At 37.2% G+C, this 22530-nt stretch overlaps 1 protein-coding gene across 2 annotated transcripts in view; it reads left to right on the plus strand.

The window, feature by feature from the left end:
* The window catches only part of STK3 (serine/threonine kinase 3), a 277498-nt gene extending 255743 nt beyond the window's left edge, over positions 1 to 21755 (plus strand). Inside the window, exon 11 of one of the 2 annotated variants that reach the window (XM_041768971.1) lies at positions 20384 to 21755. In XM_041768971.1, coding sequence (XP_041624905.1) covers positions 20384 to 20542 — 159 coding nt within the window. In that variant the 3' untranslated portion in view covers positions 20543 to 21755. The remainder of the gene's footprint in view (positions 1 to 20383) is intronic. The other variant, XM_041768972.1, reaches the window with a different exon arrangement.
* The last annotated feature ends 775 nt before the right edge of the window (positions 21756 to 22530 follow it).

Below are 22530 nucleotides of genomic sequence, written 5' to 3' on the forward strand. Positions count from 1 at the left end.
ATACACTGCTTTCTGCAATTGATAGATATTCTAAGCACATCTACAAAGAAACAAAAGTTTTAAATGATACACTGGACCAGATGGATTTCACAGATATTTACAGAACTGTACATACAAACGCAACTGAATACACATTCTTCTCAAGTGCACATGGAACTTTCTCCAGAATAGACCGCATACTGGGTCACAAATCAGGTCTTAACCGATACCAAAAGATTGGGATTGTCCCCTGCATATTTTCAGACCATAATGCTTTGAAACTAGAACTCAGTCACAAGAAGAAATTTGGAAGGATTTCAAACACATGGAGGTTAAGGACCATCCTGCTAAAAGATGAAAGGGTCAACCAGGAAATTAGAGAAGAATTTAAAAGATTCATGGAAACTAATGAGAATGAAGATACAACCATTCAAAATCTTTGGGATACAGAGGGGATCCCTGGGTGGCGCAGCAGTTTGGCGCCTGCCTTTGGCCCAGGGCGCAATCCTGGAGATCCAGGATTGAATCCCACATTGGGCTCCCGGTGCATGGAGCCTGCTGCTTCTCCCTCTGCCTATGTCTCTGCCTCTCTCTCTCTCTCTCTCTCTCTCTCTCTCTGTGTGTGTGTTTGTGACTATCATAAATAAATGAAAATAAAAAAAATTAAAAAAAAAAATCTTTGGGATACAGAAAAAGCAGTGCTGAGGGGGAAATATATTGCAATACAAACATCCATCCAAAACCTGGAAAGAACTCAAATACAAAAGCTAACCTTACACATAAAGGAGCTAGAGAAAAAACAGCAGACAGATCCTACACCCAGCAGAAGAAGACAGTTAATTAAGATTCGAGCAGAACTCAACAAAATCGAGACCAGAAGAACCGTGGAACAGATCAACAAAACCAGGAGTTGGTTCTTTGAAAGAATTAACAAGATAGATAAACCATTAGCCAGCCTTATTAAAAAGAAGAGAGAGAAGACTCAATAAAATCATGAATGAGAAAGGAGAGATCACCACCAACACCAAGGAAATACAAATGATTTTAAAAACATATTATGAACAGCTATACGCCAATAAATTAGGCAATCTAGAAGAAATGGACGCATTCCTGGAAAGCCACAAACTACCAAAACTGGAACAGGAAGAAATAGAAAACCTGAACAGGCCAATAACCAGGGAGGAAATTGAAGCAGTCATCAAAAACCTCCCAAGACACAAGAGTCCAGGGCCAGATGGCTTCCCAGGGGAATTCTATCAAACATTTAAAGAAGAAACCATACCTATTCTACTAAAGCTGTTCGGAAAGATAGAAAGAGATGGAATACTCCCAAACTGTATGAGTTCTATGAGGCAAGCATCACCTTAATTCCAAAACCAAAGACCCCACCAAAAAGGAGAATTACAGACCAATATCCCTGATGAACATGGATGCAAAAATTCTCAACAAGATACTAGCCAATAGGATCCAACAGTACATTAAGAAAATTATTCACCATGACCAAGTAGGATTTATCCCTGGGACACAAGGCTGGTTCAACACTCGTAAAACAATCAATGTGATTCATCATATCAGCAAGAGAAAAACCAAGAACCATATGATCCTCTCATTAGATGCAGAGAAAGCATTTGACAAAATACAGCATCCATTCCTGATCAAAACTCTTCAGAGTGTAGGGATAGAGGGAACTTTCCTCGACATCTTAAAAGCCATCTACAAAAAGCCCTCAGCAAATATCATTCTCAATGGGGAAGCACTGGGAGCCTTTCCCCTAAGGTCAGGAACAAGACAGGGATGTCCACTCTCACCACTGCTATTCAGCATAGTACTGGAAGTCCTAGCCTCCGCAATCAGACAACAAAAAGACATTAAAGGCATTTAAATTGGCAAAGAAGTGGTCAAACTCTCCCTTTTCGCTGATGACATGATACTCTACATAGAAAACCCAAAAGCCTCCACCCCAAGATTGCTAGAACTCATACAGCAATTTGGTAGCGTGGCAGGATACAAAATCAATGCCCAGAAATCAATGGCATTTCTATACACTAACAATGAGACTGAAGAAAGAGAAATTAAGGAGTCAATCCCATTTACAATTGCACCCAAAAGCATAAGATACCTAGGAATAAACCTAACCAAAGAGGTAAAAGATCTATACCCTAAAAACTATAGAACACTTCTGAAAGAAATTGAGGAAGACACAAAGAGATGGAAAAATATTCCATGCTCATGGATTGGCAGAATTAATATTGTAAAAATGTCAATGTTACCCAGGGCAATTTACACGTTTAATGCAATCCCTATCAAAATACCATGGACTTTCTTCAGAGAGTTAGAACAAATTATTTTAAGATTTGTGTGGAATCAGAAAAGACCCTGAATAGCCAGGGGAATTTTAAAAAAGAAAACCAGAGCTGGGGGCATCACAATGCCAGATTTCAGGTTGTACTACAAAGCTGTGGTCATCAAGACAGTGTGGTACTGGCACAAAAACAGACACATAGATCAATGGAACAGAGTAGAGAACCCAGAAGTGGACCCTGAAATGTATGGTCATCTAATATTCAATAAAGGAGGAAAGACTATCCACTGGAAGAAAGACAGTCTCTGCAATAAATGGTGCTGGGAAAATTGGACATCCACATGCAGAAGAATGAAACTGGACCACTCTCTTTCACCATACACAAAGATAAACTCAAAATGGATGAGAGATCTAAATGTGAGACAAGAGTCCATCAAAATCATAGAAGAGAACACAGGCAACACCCTCTTTGAACTCGGCCACAGTAACTTTTTGCAAGATACATCCACAAAGGCAAAAGAAACAAAAGCAAAAATGAACTATTGGGACTTCATCAAGATAAGAAGCTTTTGCACAGCAAAGGATACAGTCAACAAAACTGAAAGACAACCTACAGAATGGGAGAAGATATTTGCAAATGACATATCAAATAAAGGGCTAGTTTCCAAAATCTATAAAGAACTTATTAAACAACACCAAAGAAACAAACAATCCAATCATGAAATGGGCAAAAGACATGAAGAGAAATCTCACAGAGGAAGACATGGACATGGCCAACATGCACATGAGAAAATGCTCTGCATCACTTGCCATCAGGGAAATACAAATCAAAACCACAATGAGATACCACCTCACACCAGTGAGAATGGGGAAAATTAACAAGGCAGGAAACAACAAATGTTGGAGAGGATGCGGAGAAAAGGGAACCCTCTTACACTGTTGGTGGGAATGTGAACTGGTGCAGCCACTCTGGAAAACTGTGTGGAGGTTCCTCAAAGAGTTAAAAATAGACCTGCCCTACGACCCAGCAATTGCACTGTTGGGGATTTACCCCAAAGATTCAGATGCAATGAAACGTCGGGACACCTGCACCCTGATGTTTCTATCAGCAATGGCCACAATTGCCAAACTGTGGAAGGAGCTTCGGTGTCCATCGAAAGATGAATGGATAAAGAAGATGTGGTTTATGTATACAATGGAATATTACTCAGCAATTAGAAACGACAAATACCCACCATTTGCTTCAACGTGGATGGAACTGGAGGGTATTATGCTGAGTGAAATAAGTCAATCGGAGAAGGACAAACAGTGTATGTTCTCATTCATTTGGGGAATATGAATAATAGTGAAAGGGAATATAAAGGAAGGGAAAATAAATGTTGGGAAATATCAGGAAGGGAGACAGAACATAAAGACTCCTAACTCGGGGAAACGAACTAGGGGTGGTGGAAGGGGAGGAGGGCGGGTGTTGGAGGGGAATGGGTTTCGGGCACTGAGGTGGACACTTGACGGGATGAGCACTGGGTGTTTTTCTGTATGTTGGTAAATTGAACACCAATAAAAATTAATTTTAAGAAAAAAGAAACAATATATATAAAGTTAATCACTTCATTTGTTAATCTCATTTATAGCTTAATCAATGTCTTAAAATATTCCAAGTATTTATCAGAATCACTGAGAGAAGGGTCATCTGCCCCTTAACAGATCTAGAAAGATTTAATTAGTAGTTTGGTTTTGATATGCTCAGATTTTGTTGTGTTGAGCCTAGAATTTTAGAGCTGCTTACAATATAGCAGAGCTATGCATGAATTAACTTTTTCCTGATATTTTTAGCAGGCAAAACTACTACTAGAAACTGAAAAGCATATAAGGAATGCTTATATTCCTCAACTGCTATTGAGGAATGCAACTAAAATTTCATCTTTTTTTTTTTTCCGTATGGATGGCTCAGATCTCTCCAGGTCAGGATAACTGTAGTAGTGCTCATCAGCTCATACCTCATTGCTAGATCCAAGCTGAACACAACACCAAAGCAATGATGGGGCAGTCTGAGTAGGGCACAAGCAAAGTCCTGCTTCTGTGTCAAGGGGACACATCTTGTTGATTTGTCATGGCGTATCTGTTATTGAAAAAATTATGGCATTTATCCCACATCACTATGTAGAAATGTGTTTATTTTGCTAGAGAGCTGATTGAATTAAATGCTTAAACCTACATGCATTTATTTTGTAAGGCCAATTATAGCTAAAATACATTAATGACATAAAATATTCTGGCAGGAAAGGCAGTATTTTTAAAAGTGTTTCCCTATTTTTTTTTTAATTTATAAATAATCTGTTAGGAACTGTTTCATATGATATCTGGATTTTGAAGTGCTTGTGGTTCTTGGGAGACCTAAGAAACAGCTCTTAGTAGGCTTCAATCCCAAATTATATTAGGGGGTTTGATGTAGTCTGTGAGTGAACATGAACATTCCCAGCTGTGTGACTTCAGGTGGATCACTTGGTCTTTCTGGGTGTCCTGACCTATAAAATAGGGTTGGTAATATCTACCCCATAAGGTAATTGCTAGGATTAAATGACTTAATGCCCAGGACCTAGCACAGTGTCTCACTTTTTTGTAAATGATCAGTAGTTGGTACTTCTCTCTTCTCCACTGATACCCACAAGACATGGTTTTCCCCCTTTTCTTTGGGAATACAAATAAAATCTAAATGTCTTAAATTTACTCTAGATGCTCTGAGATTAAACAGATGCTTCATGGCATTTTCTAGTTAGAGTCCCAAAATATTAATAGTCATTCAATCAGCAGAAGATGGGGGCCACTCAGCTCGAACATTACATATAATCCTCCCTCCAGGTAGGTAAATAGCACCTATTTTGGGGAGAAGGCTCTGCCAGTAGATTAATATTAATGCAGCTTTTAAGGGCATGCTTTACAAGGGATTTATAGTGAAGAATTCCAGTTTTATTCTCTGGTATGTCAATTGTCTGAAATTGTCACAATCTTCATTATTTTTGTAAATGTGTATTTTAAATGTATATGTATGGTTTTCTTTAGCAGGCTTCATAGTATTTGGATTGATTTGAGAGCTCTTTTATTTTATTCTATTCTTCTTGGCGCAGAAATTAAATCAGGAATGCCTTACTTTATTGATATTTTAAGTGTTTTTAAGTGTCATGCCCATTGTCCCTGTTGTTCAGTTCTTTGGAAGAAGGTCCCTTACCCGTTTAAATATATCTAAACTAATCAGTGGCCTTGACTGGATTTTTTGCTAGTACTTGCTTTGGTGTATTTCCTACTTTCGTTGTTAACAAAATAAGTGTGGCATTTGTAAAACCAAACCAGATTCTGTTCAACACAGTAAAAATTTGAGCTAAAATGAAATATTAGGGGGGAAAGGAGTATGTTGCTCTAGGCCATAAACAACTCAAAACAGTCTGAGGCATGCACTGGTAAATCTTAAAAAATGCTATAGGCAATTCAGCATCAAAATTGCCATAGAAAATTATTGTTGTTAGCCATTCTGTGGATAGTTCATATTGTTAGAATTGCTAGCAGATGGGAAAATAGATGAGTCAGGATACAGTATTAACAATCCATATTTTTTTAATCACAAGCCACTAATAAGGTGTGTAGCATCTGTGAAATTTATTTAAACAGTTGCTAGGAAGAGTTTGTTTGCCCAGTAAACACAGCAAACCTTGTACAGGATTTTCTTGATTGACTATTTGACTAAATGTGTTAACATTAATATATAAGACTGTTTGCTTCATTATGATGGTGTCTTGTTTACTTTGACAGACTGATTATACCAGCAACTTGTAGATCCATTAAGTCTTGAATGTTACCACATTTATGAATTTAAAAACTTTATAATCTTGTTTCTGCTACTTTTTGAGAGTTTTTTTTAAAACTCTCATGTAATTAGGACTATTTTTGACAAAACAAAATAATATAAAAAAAATCTAAGTGTTTTCCTCCGAGAGCTCCTAAGACGATATTATTTTGGAAAGTAATTCAGTCTTGTCACTTGAATGTGATATCCTAGGTCTTTATATTAGATTGGATATATAAACTTGCAGAAAGTTCTAATGTTAGTGACAACTCTTCCTGACCAGTAACTAGCAGTTTTTCAATGCTTCTCATAGTGTTTAGAAATCATCTTAATGACTAAAAGTATAAACTATCAAAATTATCAGTTTATAAGACTTAATCTTATTTTCTATCTTCTCATGTCATTGGGTTGTTTATGTTGCTGTTTCATGCAAGAGCTAAGTAATTTGCACATCTTTTATTTGGATTTTGTTTCTTTTTTTAAGGGATACTGTTAAATATAATTTTTTTTGGATATTGACCTGTAATCTTTTACTCCCAGATGAAATGTGATAATCCAGGACAATTATTAACAAAACGGTCTGCACATTCAAGCTGTCACTTATGTACCAAACTGTACCAATTTTCAGACAAATGTTGACTTCTATTGAAAAGTAGTTTTGACTTTTTTTCATTTAACTTATAAACAACCTATAAACTACTCATCATTAAATTATTGTTTAGAAGTTGGGATTTTTATTTAGAGTCTGACTTGTTTTAAACAAGAGCTGGGGGATCCCTGAGTGGCGCAGCGGTTTGGCGCCTGCCTTTGGCCCAGGGCGCGATCCTGGAGACCCAGGATCGAATCCCACGTCGGGCTCCCGGTGCATGGAGCCTGGCTTCTCCCTCTGCCTGTGTCTCTGCCTCTCTCTCTCTCTCTCTCTCTGTGTGTGTGTTTGTGACTATCATAAATAAATGAAAATAAAAAAAATTAAAAAAAAAATCTTTGGGATACAGAAAAAGCAGTGCTGAGGGGGAAATATATTGCAATACAAACATCCATCCAAAACCTGGAAAGAACTCAAATACAAAAGCTAACCTTACACATAAAGGAGCTAGAGAAAAAACAGCAGACAGATCCTACACCCAGCAGAAGAAGACAGTTAATTAAGATTCGAGCAGAACTCAACAAAATCGAGACCAGAAGAACCGTGGAACAGATCAACAAAACCAGGAGTTGGTTCTTTGAAAGAATTAACAAGATAGATAAACCATTAGCCAGCCTTATTAAAAAGAAGAGAGAGAAGACTCAATAAAATCATGAATGAGAAAGGAGAGATCACCACCAACACCAAGGAAATACAAATGATTTTAAAAACATATTATGAACAGCTATACGCCAATAAATTAGGCAATCTAGAAGAAATGGACGCATTCCTGGAAAGCCACAAACTACCAAAACTGGAACAGGAAGAAATAGAAAACCTGAACAGGCCAATAACCAGGGAGGAAATTGAAGCAGTCATCAAAAACCTCCCAAGACACAAGAGTCCAGGGCCAGATGGCTTCCCAGGGGAATTCTATCAAACATTTAAAGAAGAAACCATACCTATTCTACTAAAGCTGTTCGGAAAGATAGAAAGAGATGGAATACTCCCAAACTGTATGAGTTCTATGAGGCAAGCATCACCTTAATTCCAAAACCAAAGACCCCACCAAAAAGGAGAATTACAGACCAATATCCCTGATGAACATGGATGCAAAAGTTGTCAACAAGATACTAGGCAATAGGATCCAACAGGACATTAAGAAAATTTTTCACCATGACCAAGTAGGATTTATCCCTGGGACACAAGGGTGGTTCAACACTCGTAAAACAATTAATGTGATTCATCATATCAGCAAGAGAAAAACCAAGAACCATATGATCCTCTCATTAGATGCAGAGAAAGCATTTGACAAAATACAGCATCCATTCCTGATCAAAACTCTTCAGAGTGTAGGGATAGAGGGAACTTTCCTCGACATCTTAAAAGCCATCTACAAAAAGCCCTCAGCAAATATCATTCTCAATGGGGAAGCACTGGGAGCCTTTCCCCTAAGGTCAGGAACAAGACAGGGATGTCCACTCTCACCACTGCTATTCAGCATAGTACTGGAAGTCCTAGCCTCCGCAATCAGACAACAAAAAGACATTAAAGGCATTTAAATTGGCAAAGAAGTGGTCAAACTCTCCCTTTTCGCTGATGACATGATACTCTACATAGAAAACCCAAAAGCCTCCACCCCAAGATTGCTAGAACTCATACAGCAATTTGGTAGCGTGGCAGGATACAAAATCAATGCCCAGAAATCAATGGCATTTCTATACACTAACAATGAGACTGAAGAAAGAGAAATTAAGGAGTCAATCCCATTTACAATTGCACCCAAAAGCATAAGATACCTAGGAATAAACCTAACCAAAGAGGTAAAAGATCTATACCCTAAAAACTATAGAACACTTCTGAAAGAAATTGAGGAAGACACAAAGAGATGGAAAAATATTCCATGCTCATGGATTGGCAGAATTAATATTGTAAAAATGTCAATGTTACCCAGGGCAATTTACACGTTTAATGCAATCCCTATCAAAATACCATGGACTTTCTTCAGAGAGTTAGAACAAATTATTTTAAGATTTGTGTGGAATCAGAAAAGACCCTGAATAGCCAGGGGAATTTTAAAAAAGAAAACCAGAGCTGGGGGCATCACAATGCCAGATTTCAGGTTGTACTACAAAGCTGTGGTCATCAAGACAGTGTGGTACTGGCACAAAAACAGACACATAGATCAATGGAACAGAGTAGAGAACCCAGAAGTGGACCCTGAAATGTATGGTCATCTAATATTCAATAAAGGAGGAAAGACTATCCACTGGAAGAAAGACAGTCTCTGCAATAAATGGTGCTGGGAAAATTGGACATCCACATGCAGAAGAATGAAACTGGACCACTCTCTTTCACCATACACAAAGATAAACTCAAAATGGATGAGAGATCTAAATGTGAGACAAGAGTCCATCAAAATCATAGAAGAGAACACAGGCAACACCCTCTTTGAACTCGGCCACAGTAACTTTTTGCAAGATACATCCACAAAGGCAAAAGAAACAAAAGCAAAAATGAACTATTGGGACTTCATCAAGATAAGAAGCTTTTGCACAGCAAAGGATACAGTCAACAAAACTGAAAGACAACCTACAGAATGGGAGAAGATATTTGCAAATGACATATCAAATAAAGGGCTAGTTTCCAAAATCTATAAAGAACTTATTAAACAACACCAAAGAAACAAACAATCCAATCATGAAATGGGCAAAAGACATGAAGAGAAATCTCACAGAGGAAGACATGGACATGGCCAACATGCACATGAGAAAATGCTCTGCATCACTTGCCATCAGGGAAATACAAATCAAAACCACAATGAGATACCACCTCACACCAGTGAGAATGGGGAAAATTAACAAGGCAGGAAACAACAAATGTTGGAGAGGATGCGGAGAAAAGGGAACCCTCTTACACTGTTGGTGGGAATGTGAACTGGTGCAGCCACTCTGGAAAACTGTGTGGAGGTTCCTCAAAGAGTTAAAAATAGACCTGCCCTACGACCCAGCAATTGCACTGTTGGGGATTTACCCCAAAGATTCAGATGCAATGAAACGTCGGGACACCTGCACCCTGATGTTTCTATCAGCAATGGCCACAATTGCCAAACTGTGGAAGGAGCTTCGGTGTCCATCGAAAGATGAATGGATAAAGAAGATGTGGTTTATGTATACAATGGAATATTACTCAGCAATTAGAAACGACAAATACCCACCATTTGCTTCAACGTGGATGGAACTGGAGGGTATTATGCTGAGTGAAATAAGTCAATCGGAGAAGGACAAACAGTGTATGTTCTCATTCATTTGGGGAATATGAATAATAGTGAAAGGGAATATAAAGGAAGGGAAAATAAATGTTGGGAAATATCAGGAAGGGAGACAGAACATAAAGACTCCTAACTCGGGGAAACGAACTAGGGGTGGTGGAAGGGGAGGAGGGCGGGTGTTGGAGGGGAATGGGTTTCGGGCACTGAGGTGGACACTTGACGGGATGAGCACTGGGTGTTTTTCTGTATGTTGGTAAATTGAACACCAATAAAAATTAATTTTAAGAAAAAAGAAACAATATATATAAAGTTAATCACTTCATTTGTTAATCTCATTTATAGCTTAATCAATGTCTTAAAATATTCCAAGTATTTATCAGAATCACTGAGAGAAGGGTCATCTGCCCCTTAACAGATCTAGAAAGATTTAATTAGTAGTTTGGTTTTGATATGCTCAGATTTTGTTGTGTTGAGCCTAGAATTTTAGAGCTGCTTACAATATAGCAGAGCTATGCATGAATTAACTTTTTCCTGATATTTTTAGCAGGCAAAACTACTACTAGAAACTGAAAAGCATATAAGGAATGCTTATATTCCTCAACTGCTATTGAGGAATGCAACTAAAATTTCATCTTTTTTTTTTTTCCGTATGGATGGCTCAGATCTCTCCAGGTCAGGATAACTGTAGTAGTGCTCATCAGCTCATACCTCATTGCTAGATCCAAGCTGAACACAACACCAAAGCAATGATGGGGCAGTCTGAGTAGGGCACAAGCAAAGTCCTGCTTCTGTGTCAAGGGGACACATCTTGTTGATTTGTCATGGCGTATCTGTTATTGAAAAAATTATGGCATTTATCCCACATCACTATGTAGAAATGTGTTTATTTTGCTAGAGAGCTGATTGAATTAAATGCTTAAACCTACATGCATTTATTTTGTAAGGCCAATTATAGCTAAAATACATTAATGACATAAAATATTCTGGCAGGAAAGGCAGTATTTTTAAAAGTGTTTCCCTATTTTTTTTTTAATTTATAAATAATCTGTTAGGAACTGTTTCATATGATATCTGGATTTTGAAGTGCTTGTGGTTCTTGGGAGACCTAAGAAACAGCTCTTAGTAGGCTTCAATCCCAAATTATATTAGGGGGTTTGATGTAGTCTGTGAGTGAACATGAACATTCCCAGCTGTGTGACTTCAGGTGGATCACTTGGTCTTTCTGGGTGTCCTGACCTATAAAATAGGGTTGGTAATATCTACCCCATAAGGTAATTGCTAGGATTAAATGACTTAATGCCCAGGACCTAGCACAGTGTCTCACTTTTTTGTAAATGATCAGTAGTTGGTACTTCTCTCTTCTCCACTGATACCCACAAGACATGGTTTTCCCCCTTTTCTTTGGGAATACAAATAAAATCTAAATGTCTTAAATTTACTCTAGATGCTCTGAGATTAAACAGATGCTTCATGGCATTTTCTAGTTAGAGTCCCAAAATATTAATAGTCATTCAATCAGCAGAAGATGGGGGCCACTCAGCTCGAACATTACATATAATCCTCCCTCCAGGTAGGTAAATAGCACCTATTTTGGGGAGAAGGCTCTGCCAGTAGATTAATATTAATGCAGCTTTTAAGGGCATGCTTTACAAGGGATTTATAGTGAAGAATTCCAGTTTTATTCTCTGGTATGTCAATTGTCTGAAATTGTCACAATCTTCATTATTTTTGTAAATGTGTATTTTAAATGTATATGTATGGTTTTCTTTAGCAGGCTTCATAGTATTTGGATTGATTTGAGAGCTCTTTTATTTTATTCTATTCTTCTTGGCGCAGAAATTAAATCAGGAATGCCTTACTTTATTGATATTTTAAGTGTTTTTAAGTGTCATGCCCATTGTCCCTGTTGTTCAGTTCTTTGGAAGAAGGTCCCTTACCCGTTTAAATATATCTAAACTAATCAGTGGCCTTGACTGGATTTTTTGCTAGTACTTGCTTTGGTGTATTTCCTACTTTCGTTGTTAACAAAATAAGTGTGGCATTTGTAAAACCAAACCAGATTCTGTTCAACACAGTAAAAATTTGAGCTAAAATGAAATATTAGGGGGGAAAGGAGTATGTTGCTCTAGGCCATAAACAACTCAAAACAGTCTGAGGCATGCACTGGTAAATCTTAAAAAATGCTATAGGCAATTCAGCATCAAAATTGCCATAGAAAATTATTGTTGTTAGCCATTCTGTGGATAGTTCATATTGTTAGAATTGCTAGCAGATGGGAAAATAGATGAGTCAGGATACAGTATTAACAATCCATATTTTTTTAATCACAAGCCACTAATAAGGTGTGTAGCATCTGTGAAATTTATTTAAACAGTTGCTAGGAAGAGTTTGTTTGCCCAGTAAACACAGCAAACCTTGTACAGGATTTTCTTGATTGACTATTTGACTAAATGTGTTAACATTAATATATAAGACTGTTTGCTTCATTATGATGGTGTCTTGTTTACTTTGACAGACTGATTATACCAGCAACTTGTAGATCCATTAAGTCTTGAATGTTACCACATTTATGAATTTAAAAACTTTATAATCTTGTTTCTGCTACTTTTTGAGAGTTTTTTTTAAAACTCTCATGTAATTAGGACTATTTTTGACAAAACAAAATAATATAAAAAAAATCTAAGTGTTTTCCTCCGAGAGCTCCTAAGACGATATTATTTTGGAAAGTAATTCAGTCTTGTCACTTGAATGTGATATCCTAGGTCTTTATATTAGATTGGATATATAAACTTGCAGAAAGTTCTAATGTTAGTGACAACTCTTCCTGACCAGTAACTAGCAGTTTTTCAATGCTTCTCATAGTGTTTAGAAATCATCTTAATGACTAAAAGTATAAACTATCAAAATTATCAGTTTATAAGACTTAATCTTATTTTCTATCTTCTCATGTCATTGGGTTGTTTATGTTGCTGTTTCATGCAAGAGCTAAGTAATTTGCACATCTTTTATTTGGATTTTGTTTCTTTTTTTAAGGGATACTGTTAAATATAATTTTTTTTGGATATTGACCTGTAATCTTTTTACTCCCAGATGAAATGTGATAATCCAGGACAATTATTAACAAAACGGTCTGCACATTCAAGCTGTCACTTATGTACCAAACTGTACCAATTTTCAGACAAATGTTGACTTCTATTGAAAAGTAGTTTTGACTTTTTTTCATTTAACTTATAAACAACCTATAAACTACTCATCATTAAATTATTGTTTAGAAGTTGGGATTTTTATTTAGAGTCTGACTTGTTTTAAACAAGAGCTGGGGGATCCCTGAGTGGCGCAGCGGTTTGGCGCCTGCCTTTGGCCCAGGGCGCGATCCTGGAGACCCAGGATCGAATCCCACGTCGGGCTCCCGGTGCATGGAGCCTGCTTCTCCCTCTGCCTGTGTCTCTGCCTCTCTCTCTCTCTCTCTCTCTGTGACTATCATAAATAAATAAAAATTAAAAAAAAAAAAATTTAAACAAGAGCTGGGAAATCCTAGTCTACCAACTATCCTGAAACTTAAAGACGATGGTAATTCTACCTTTTGCTAAATTTCTGCAGTTTATTTCATTCTAAAAAACTGCTCTATAAAAATGTCATCTGCAAGGTTTTCTCTTCACTGTGGACTTCATAGCTGATCACTTACAAACCATTTTCCCTTTCAGCTCAGGTTGAAGACCCCAGCAATTTCTTAGCAGCACACACACCCCCACCCCCATTCATGATGACTCAAACACTTTGAACACTCTGGCAGTGCTAGATTAAAAACATCAAACTTGGTATATAAGAAATAGTGAAAGGGATTATAAGGGACAGGAGGGGAACTGAGTGGGAAAAATCAGAGAGGGAGACAAACTATGAGAGACTACTAACTCAGGGAAATGAACAAAGTGTTGCAGAAGGGGAAGTAGGTGGGGGATGGGGTGATTAGGTGATGGGCACTGAGGAGGGCACGTGATGGGATTAGCACTAGGTGTTATAGTATATGTTGCAAATTGAACATCAATAAAAACAAATTTTAAAAAATATCAAACGTGGTATAATGAAAAAAAAAATACATTGATCTCCATCGAGGTCAGGTCCTATCTCTATCATCATCCAGGACTGTAACTTTGAACAACCTCGCTCCCATTTTCTCACCCAAAACGAGGAAGCTAAAGTAGGTCATCTCTGAGGTTTACTTTTGCAGTAAGATTCTGCAAGGTTTAACTCACAACCCAACCTTATAGTTTATACTCATGTTAAACAATGCTTTGTTCATATGTTGCAGTGGTGTTTAATAGTCCCAGATTCCAGTGTGTTTCTCAGAGGTCCATATGATTCAATTTACCTGACCTCAGTTTAAACTCTTTTTATAGAAATTGATTTTATACTGTGCCCTTAATATGTCTTGCCCCCTGATATTTGTCGTTTCAAATGTCCAAGAAAAGCAAAACTTCTTGTGAATAGAAAAACATTGCCTGAGGTAATAAAACCATATTGTTCTGAAAACTCCTCTCCATTTCTCTGTGTATTTGAAGAAGTTCTGTCTTTGCTTTCAGGCCCTTTCTCTTACTGCATGTCAGCTCATTTAGTCACTTAATCAAGTTCTATAATGTTTATAATGATTGTCAAACTACAGTATTCTTTCAGAATGGTAAGACCTGAAAATTTAAGACTCATGGTTAGTTGCACAAGTTCTGTGTTATCATTAAATTCAAAACCAAATTTTATTAAATAGAATTAGCCTAGAACATATAAAGGCCATTTCTGGATGAATTACTCATTTTTGTACATTTGTTCACTAAAAACCACAATGTATGCATATCTTGAAATTCTCTTTACTGACTTCACTTACGGAACTTTAAACTGAGGGGATCCCTGGGTGGTGCAGCGGTTTGGCGCCTCCCTTTGGCCCGGGGGGCGATCCTGGAGACCCAGGATCGAATCCCACGTCGGGCTCCCGGTGCATGGAGCCTGCTTCTCCCTCTGCCTGTGTCTCTGCCTCTCTCTCTCTCTCTCTCTCTCTCTCTCTCTCTCTCTCTGTGACTATCATAAATAAATAAAAAATTTAAAAAAGGAACTTTAAACTGAAAAATGTAGACCAAGATGTGATACTCCAACTCTGGTTTACTCTGAATTTATTTTGAACTTAGTCATCTGACAGATGGCTATGGTAGTTACAGCTGCTTTGAATTCCTTGTATTGTAGAAAGATGGTTCATAAGTAACATTTCTTTGCTATATTTAAAAAAATATAAATTCAAGTTAATTTACCACAAACTCTGTTGACCCACAAACATAACAATTCTAAAGTGATTTCCTTCGTTTTTTGTGAAGATTTTCAAGAAACCTAATTTTGGTGAATGAAACTTTTGTCACAATAATATTGATAATTCAGGAAGTTCAACTTTTCCTTCTAATATTATCCTCATTAGCTCCCAAAATTGTTTTAATTTGGATTAGTATTCTAAAAGGGTGATAGTGATTGTTTAATATTATAGGACCATTTTTATCATTATGAGTGTCCATAAAATTTTATCTGGTTTGTGACCCTATTTACTACTAAGCCATCAAGCAGTACTGCTCTCCAAGAGATTGGAAAGCTGCTTCTGTCGTATTTTCCTCCCCAAAACATTTTCATGCCTGTGGGAGGTTCAGTAGCTACAGAAATACAGAGTGCTAAATATATGTTATTAGGGCTTAATCATAAGTCAAAACCCAGCCAGAAGTTCATGTCTATAAATCATACCCACTCTATAAAAAGTAAAAAGGTCTATCAGTTAACTTCACTTTTTTTTTTTTTTTTTTTTTTTTTTTGGTCTAGGTGACACCATAATCTAGTTATTTAGAATCTACTGGTATTTTCCTTCTCTTAACAAAATGAGAAGAGCCTCTGATAACAAATGCTGAAGTTTGGGGATGATTTTCTGTTGTTGGATACCATAGTCAAATTGTAAGATCAAGGAGAAAACTTCATTCTGGATAATCCTGTCGTCATCAAGGGCTTCCATTATAGCCTCAATGCTGATGATTCCTTACATCTGTAGCTTTCATCTCTCCCTGAGCTCCAAACCTCCAAATTATACTCCATATCTAACATCCCCACCTCAGTGCTTTGTTCGTCTGCCAAACTCAACGAGACTAAAACTCAATTTTATTTACTCCCCTACCTCATTAATGGTGACAATCCCGTCACCCTAGCTTGAAGGCAGAGTTACCCTAGTCCTGATCTTTCATAGTCACTCCACAAAGAAAGCCTTACCAGTTCTGCTTCCCAGTCTCCCAGCTCCCTCCCTTCTCAGTCTCTACTTCCTTTCTCCTAGTCCAAGCCTCATCCTCTCTGTTGCAGTCTAGAGACCTATCACAGGCCTTCCTATACCTCCATCTTCCCCCATGCCTATCCATTTTCTATACCTGCTGTTTGATATATTTTTCTATCTCATACGTGATTCTGTCACCAATTATATTCAAAATTATCTAGCATTTCTTTCTTGGCTACAGAAAGTTTGTATCAGCATGCTTACGGACATTAGCTCTCCTCCCTGTTTCCTCTCCTGACTCCTGTCCTCCCATGAGTCTGCCCCACATCCCAGTGGCCAGCTGCCATCTCCAAGGATGCCAGGCATTTGTGCACCTTACATGTTTCTTCTCATGCTCCTTCCATTCTCCCCTCTTGTTTCCTATCTTCTCAGTGTCCCCATCCTTCAGAGAATTAGCTATGTATAGACCTGTCTTGCCAGCTAGATTTTAAGTTTTTTGTGGAGGTAGAGTATTTTATTCATCTCTGTACACACAGTGCTTGGTCCATAGAAAATATCAATAAATATTTTAATTAATGAGTACTCAGGATTTCTCTGACAGCATACCTGAAAATACAACTATTTATGTTTCATACATAGGTGTCTGATTTCCTGTAACCTTGACCTATAGCCACAAATCTGAAATCAGATTAAAAGAAAAACACTAGAAACAGGTGTTAACAAAGTTCAGCACTAAAGCCATGCTCTGTCTTTCCTAAAACAGTCTCAGGCTTTCTTTAATATATTATTCTTATTTAGTGTAATGCCTTAGAGGATTAATTGCTTTTCTGGTTCCCAACAGATAAATAAGCTTGAAGTAAAGAGAGAATGATATATGTCTAATGAAGGCCATGAAAAGGAGCTGGCAACTTTCTCTCAAATGAAGATAAATAAGCCAAAAAGGGGAGAGAAAATTAACATACAGCACAGATTAGTAATAGAAATTAATGATGGTGATTCATCATCAAGGGAAAGTTGCTTTAGGTCCTGTACTCTCTGGTTTAGAAGGCAACATATTCTGTAAAGTATTTATAAAGATTTTCTCTTCAAAATGGTTAAAGCAAAGTTTTTACCACTTAAAAAACTAAGATTTAGATATTTCATGAATTTACTTATATGGAACACCTAATTCACTAACAATACTACTAATGGTTCTCCAACATCACAGATCTGTTTGTCACAAATTTTACATATTGAAAATATTACAGTTGATTACAGGAGTAAAACTTGTCTTCTATCTCTGAATTCAGTCCACTACTATAATATAATATTTATATACTGTTGATAATTTGCCCCAGTTAGGTAGCATAAGATATCTACAGGAATATCTTAATGCAAAACTGTTTGCTTTGTTTGATGTTCTTTCTCCTAATTACTGAGTAACCCATTCCTTTGAGTGTTTTTTTCTGTATTTCTGCTTACCTGTCTTTATGCCATGATATGTAGCAGTACAGTTTTATAGTTTCTAAGTGTGTGTACAGTCTCTAAAGTTTAAATAATTTTTGGAATGTCTAGCATGGAGACATGAAACTCATGCATAAAAATGAATTATGAAATAATAAATGACTAGAATCAAATACTAAATTATATTGTTTAAATTATTAATGTTATGTAGAAATTCAGAGATGGGAAGATTAACATGGGCTGAAAAAGAGACAAAGTGAAATTGGATCTTATGTAGATAGCACCCAAGTGTGTCTTTCCTGGGAAAATATAGCTGTGTGTGGTCTGTATTGGCCCTTCATCTCACCATCACCTGTACATACAGTTTAGAAAGTCCTGAGATCCCCTGTTGGCTTATTCTTTATCCCCCCAGAGACTTGAACATCCTTGACCATCTAACAGATGCATGATTAATATTTGGCTTAAAAATTAATGAAGAAGGAATATAATATGCAGTACAATGCATTGTATATAAATGCATATGATGGTATGATACAGTAAGCTAGCTTCTTTTCATGATAAGGCATATTTTATATGTATACCAGAATAGGGCATATTTTGTATATATGCCAGAACTTTTCATATACCAAGGCAAGTGGTGCTCACCTTCAGAGTTCTCATCCTGGGAGCCCATTTACATTTTCCCGTAACACTGTCATGCCTATATTTTTGGAAATCCTCTTTTGAATTTCCTTCAGAGCCTGTGACTCATTCTTATCAGTATCCTCAGTGGCAACAAATCTTTTTCAGTTGTGAATAAATTTGATTTTTAGAACCAAGAGTAACTTAGGGCCAGATAAGGTGAGTAAATTGGAGGATCAAGCTGAAAAATAACTTTTTTTGTTAAAATTGACATGTTGACTATAAAGTAATGAGAGCATTTAGTGACTTGACTCATAAAATAACAAAAACAGTTCTCTTAGTGAAAAAAAATTTTTTAGCATATTAAAACCAAGTCTGAATTACTCTCATAGAATCTTCTGCTCTAGAGCAGATCGTGACTCCCTGAAGTCCAAACCCTGCTTTGCCTGGCTTGGGACCCCACCAGCACCAAGTTCTGCAGTGACCTTAGTCCTTCTTCACAATGGCGAGGCTTCCTCCTTGGGCCTTGCTCATTGCTCTGAGACACCGCCCTTTCAAGGACCAACACAGTCCCTGCTCCCTAAAGGCAATCTGCTCTCCATTGAATTTATAATGAAGCTTCTCTTTTTTGGGGGGGAATCTATTTAAAACACACACACACACACACACACACACAAAGAATAATAGATACTCTCCCCAGGAAAATGTACGCATGAACATGCAGAATTTTGCACCTGTGAAGCTTATTTGTGGGCCTGAGAACCTCTCACTGTAATCTGTCCTACATCCAGTAAGGTCTTGTGTCAGGTCCTAAGTGTTTCTAGTTCCTGATCTTTACCCTTCTGACGAATTTGTAAGTTTCTTAAGGCAAGGAAGTAGTTTAGTGCTTCTTTGCTTTCCTTAGAGTATACCTACCAAAATGCTGAGTATGTAGTAGCATTCTGTAAATCACTATCGTCTAACAGACCTTTTAAAACCACCTACCTGCCACCATTGCTTTTTAATAGCCCGTTTCTGAAGGAGACAAGAATTTTAGGGGTTTTTTTTAAGGTTAATAAGATAAAAGCCCAAGTGTTAGGTTATATATTTCAGGATATCTTAAAATATGTTTCTCAAGAGATAATCCATATCTTGCTGTTGTGACATACAAATAATTACACTAAAGTTCAGGATGCCACCAATCCCATTATGTGGAATGGATCTCATCCTGCATATATATGAGGCTTCTTTCCTGCTGTTACACAGAAAACCAGTAAAGGATGTGCTGGTCTTGTCTCCAGAAGGCAGTATAATTTAACTAAATCATTATGGTCGAACTATACCATTTAGTCAAATCTTACCATTGTTATCAAACTAGAATATACATAGTGAAAAATTGATAGGCACTATATCTTCAGATTAGCCAAGCTTATGTCAGAATGTACACAGCATTGTTTACATCAGGCTCAGGATTTTGATTCATAAATTAAAAACCTTATTATATCAAAATGTTTGGGACAAAAGTATTCTAGATAATTTAATTTTCTGATTAACCAGGTAGTTAAAATTTAAACACTTGGTGAAATGCAAGATAGAATGCTTAATTTAACCTGTATTCAATCTTGTCACATTTTGGGTGATCTCTGCAAGTACTCACAATTATGGTGGTGCTCCAGAGCTGGAAAGGATAGGAGAGATTGGAGTAGATATATTCGGAACATATCCTGAATGTCTGTGTGTTGGCACTGGTGGATTTGTCTTTCTGCCTTTTTTTAAAAAACAAATACTTTTCACCAGCTTATTTTTCTCTCTGCTTTTTCCTAAAAGAGTTTTTTATTGCTTTTGTTGCAAAATTACTTAAGGTTCTTACAAGGTGTGGTATCTTGGTTCTTCAGAGAAGGTATTCCAATTTTAATTGTTGAACTACATTTCAAAGATGATGTAAAGACTTTGCTGAAATATTCATGCTAAAGCCCATTAGATTTTATCCTATTGTAGATAATTTTGTGTTAATATCTTCTTCTTTTTTTTTTTTCTGTTTCTAGTTAAAAAATCTCAGTTTAGAAGAACTGCAGATGCGGTTAAAAGCGCTGGACCCCATGATGGAACGAGAAATAGAAGAGCTTCGTCAAAGATACACTGCAAAAAGACAACCCATTCTGGATGCGATGGATGCAAAGAAAAGAAGGCAGCAAAACTTTTAGTCTCATTTCTCATTTTTTTTCTGTTTGTTTAACTATTCTGGAGACCAAGAAACCACTAAGAATTGAAGGAATATTCTTACTGTCTTTTTTTTTAAATCCCTAAGATTTGTGCTCTACAATTAGGCAGCAGTCCAGAACCGTTGATGGTACATACCTAGTAAATTCCCAAAAGGCAGAATTTACAACTGTAGCCTCTAGGTTTTCATTCTTTAAATAGTGAAAACAACAGAAATGTCTTCCTCTCTAGATCTGTCAGGTGCTCATCAGCGCTAAAACTGTTCTACAACCAATGCTGTGTTTAGAGACCTTGAAAATCTGAAGCTATTGTTTAATTGTACAGCACTGAAGAGCTTTGTGTTACAATCTTCTTTATTCTTATTTCTAGTAGCTTATTTATTGTATCCCCAGGTAAGCTTATTTATTTATGCTGTTTCACTTTGTTTTGTTTTTAAGGACAAGATTAGGATAGCTTTAGTGAAGGGAGGGGCGTATTAATAGATGATAATATACAACCAAATTATACTTTCAGCAGGTAGTGATGGGATACATTCCTTGATTTCCAGGATAGTTTTCCAATAGAAGCAAAGCAATAATAGCAGTAGTACCCAGATGGGCCCCGACACTTTTTTATACTGAAGCAATAATTCCATTTTTACCTTCTGAAATTTTGTTTAATGTTTTTATTCTCGATGTTTGGTACAAATAGAACTATATATATTTAGGACACACAGGGCTATAATGTTTAAAACCAAAGAAGTCAGTGGAACCCTTGCACAAAGAAGTATGGTAAATATTTTAGAAGAAATAAATCTTTAAGACAAATGTAATTTGTTAATAATGTTTCATGTTTCACTTATAGATCTGTTAGCTGAACTATCAAACTGTCATCAAATCTATTTCTGTAAAATTTGTGCTCAATCATCACAGGACTTTTTTGTTGATTTCATTCATTTCCTGGGAATTGATAAACATCATGTGCCTGGCAATAACAAAATAGCAAAAACATTTGTACTGAACTGTGCAAGCCTTGGGGACTATAAAAAAAAATGTTAAAAAGAAACTCATTTTTAAGCTGAATGAACAGTTGTGTGATTGAACTGGGACCAGTCAGTTCCTAAGCTACATATGGCCATCTTGACAGTGTTTGTTCTTTTGTGTGTTTAATTACTATGTGTAAATCATAAAGAAAAATAAATTTTACTGTGCCACCCGGCACATATCATCTCTATGTCTTTTAAAAACTCACCACCTGGATTCTCTCTTTTCCTGGTACGAGGGTCTGTTCATGAGGACAGCCTGGCTGATGTAGCCATAACAACTGGGAGCCTCAGGGGCTCAGTGTGGATTCCTCACTGGTGCTCCATGCCCATCCCACATTGGCAAGACACCCTGCTTCTGTCACTCACCCCCAGGACCTCCACCATCTGCAACACTGGTGGTCACGACAGCAAGGGGAGGAGTGCTGACATTGTGATACATGTCAGGGTGGCCACAACCAGTATTCAGAACTAGTCACGTGGCCACTAACTCCCTAATTTCAAGGGAGTGAGGAAAGGCAACCTTACCTGTGTGCCGGAGGGGAGAGAAGGGAGATGCCAGTGGGTTCGTTAATGACTGCCACAGCGGGTAGAGCATCTCTGGAAGCTTCAGTTCTATCTTAAAATGGCAGTTGCACCCCAGGCCATGCCTTGGAGTAATATATATCCCTGCCCTGCTGAGTTCTTATGAATCGTGAATTGTGTGGCTGGATATGAATTATAAGATTGTTAAAGTATAGTGGTGAGTATTGAAAAGTCTCTAAAGGTCATTAACAATGAAGACTGTACAGCATAGGCTTGTGCTACATCCTTATGGAGTCTGCTTGGGTCAGCATACTGAGTCAGCCAACTCAAGCACTCTACCCTTTCCTTCCCCTTTGTAAAGTGTTCGTCTTTTCGGTAACCTAATACCTTGCCTAATTTGATGAAATCCAATGACTGACTTGATAT

This window comes from Vulpes lagopus, chromosome 9 (genome assembly GCF_018345385.1).
Source record: "Vulpes lagopus strain Blue_001 chromosome 9, ASM1834538v1, whole genome shotgun sequence".
Lineage (NCBI taxonomy): Eukaryota > Metazoa > Chordata > Mammalia > Carnivora > Canidae > Vulpes > Vulpes lagopus.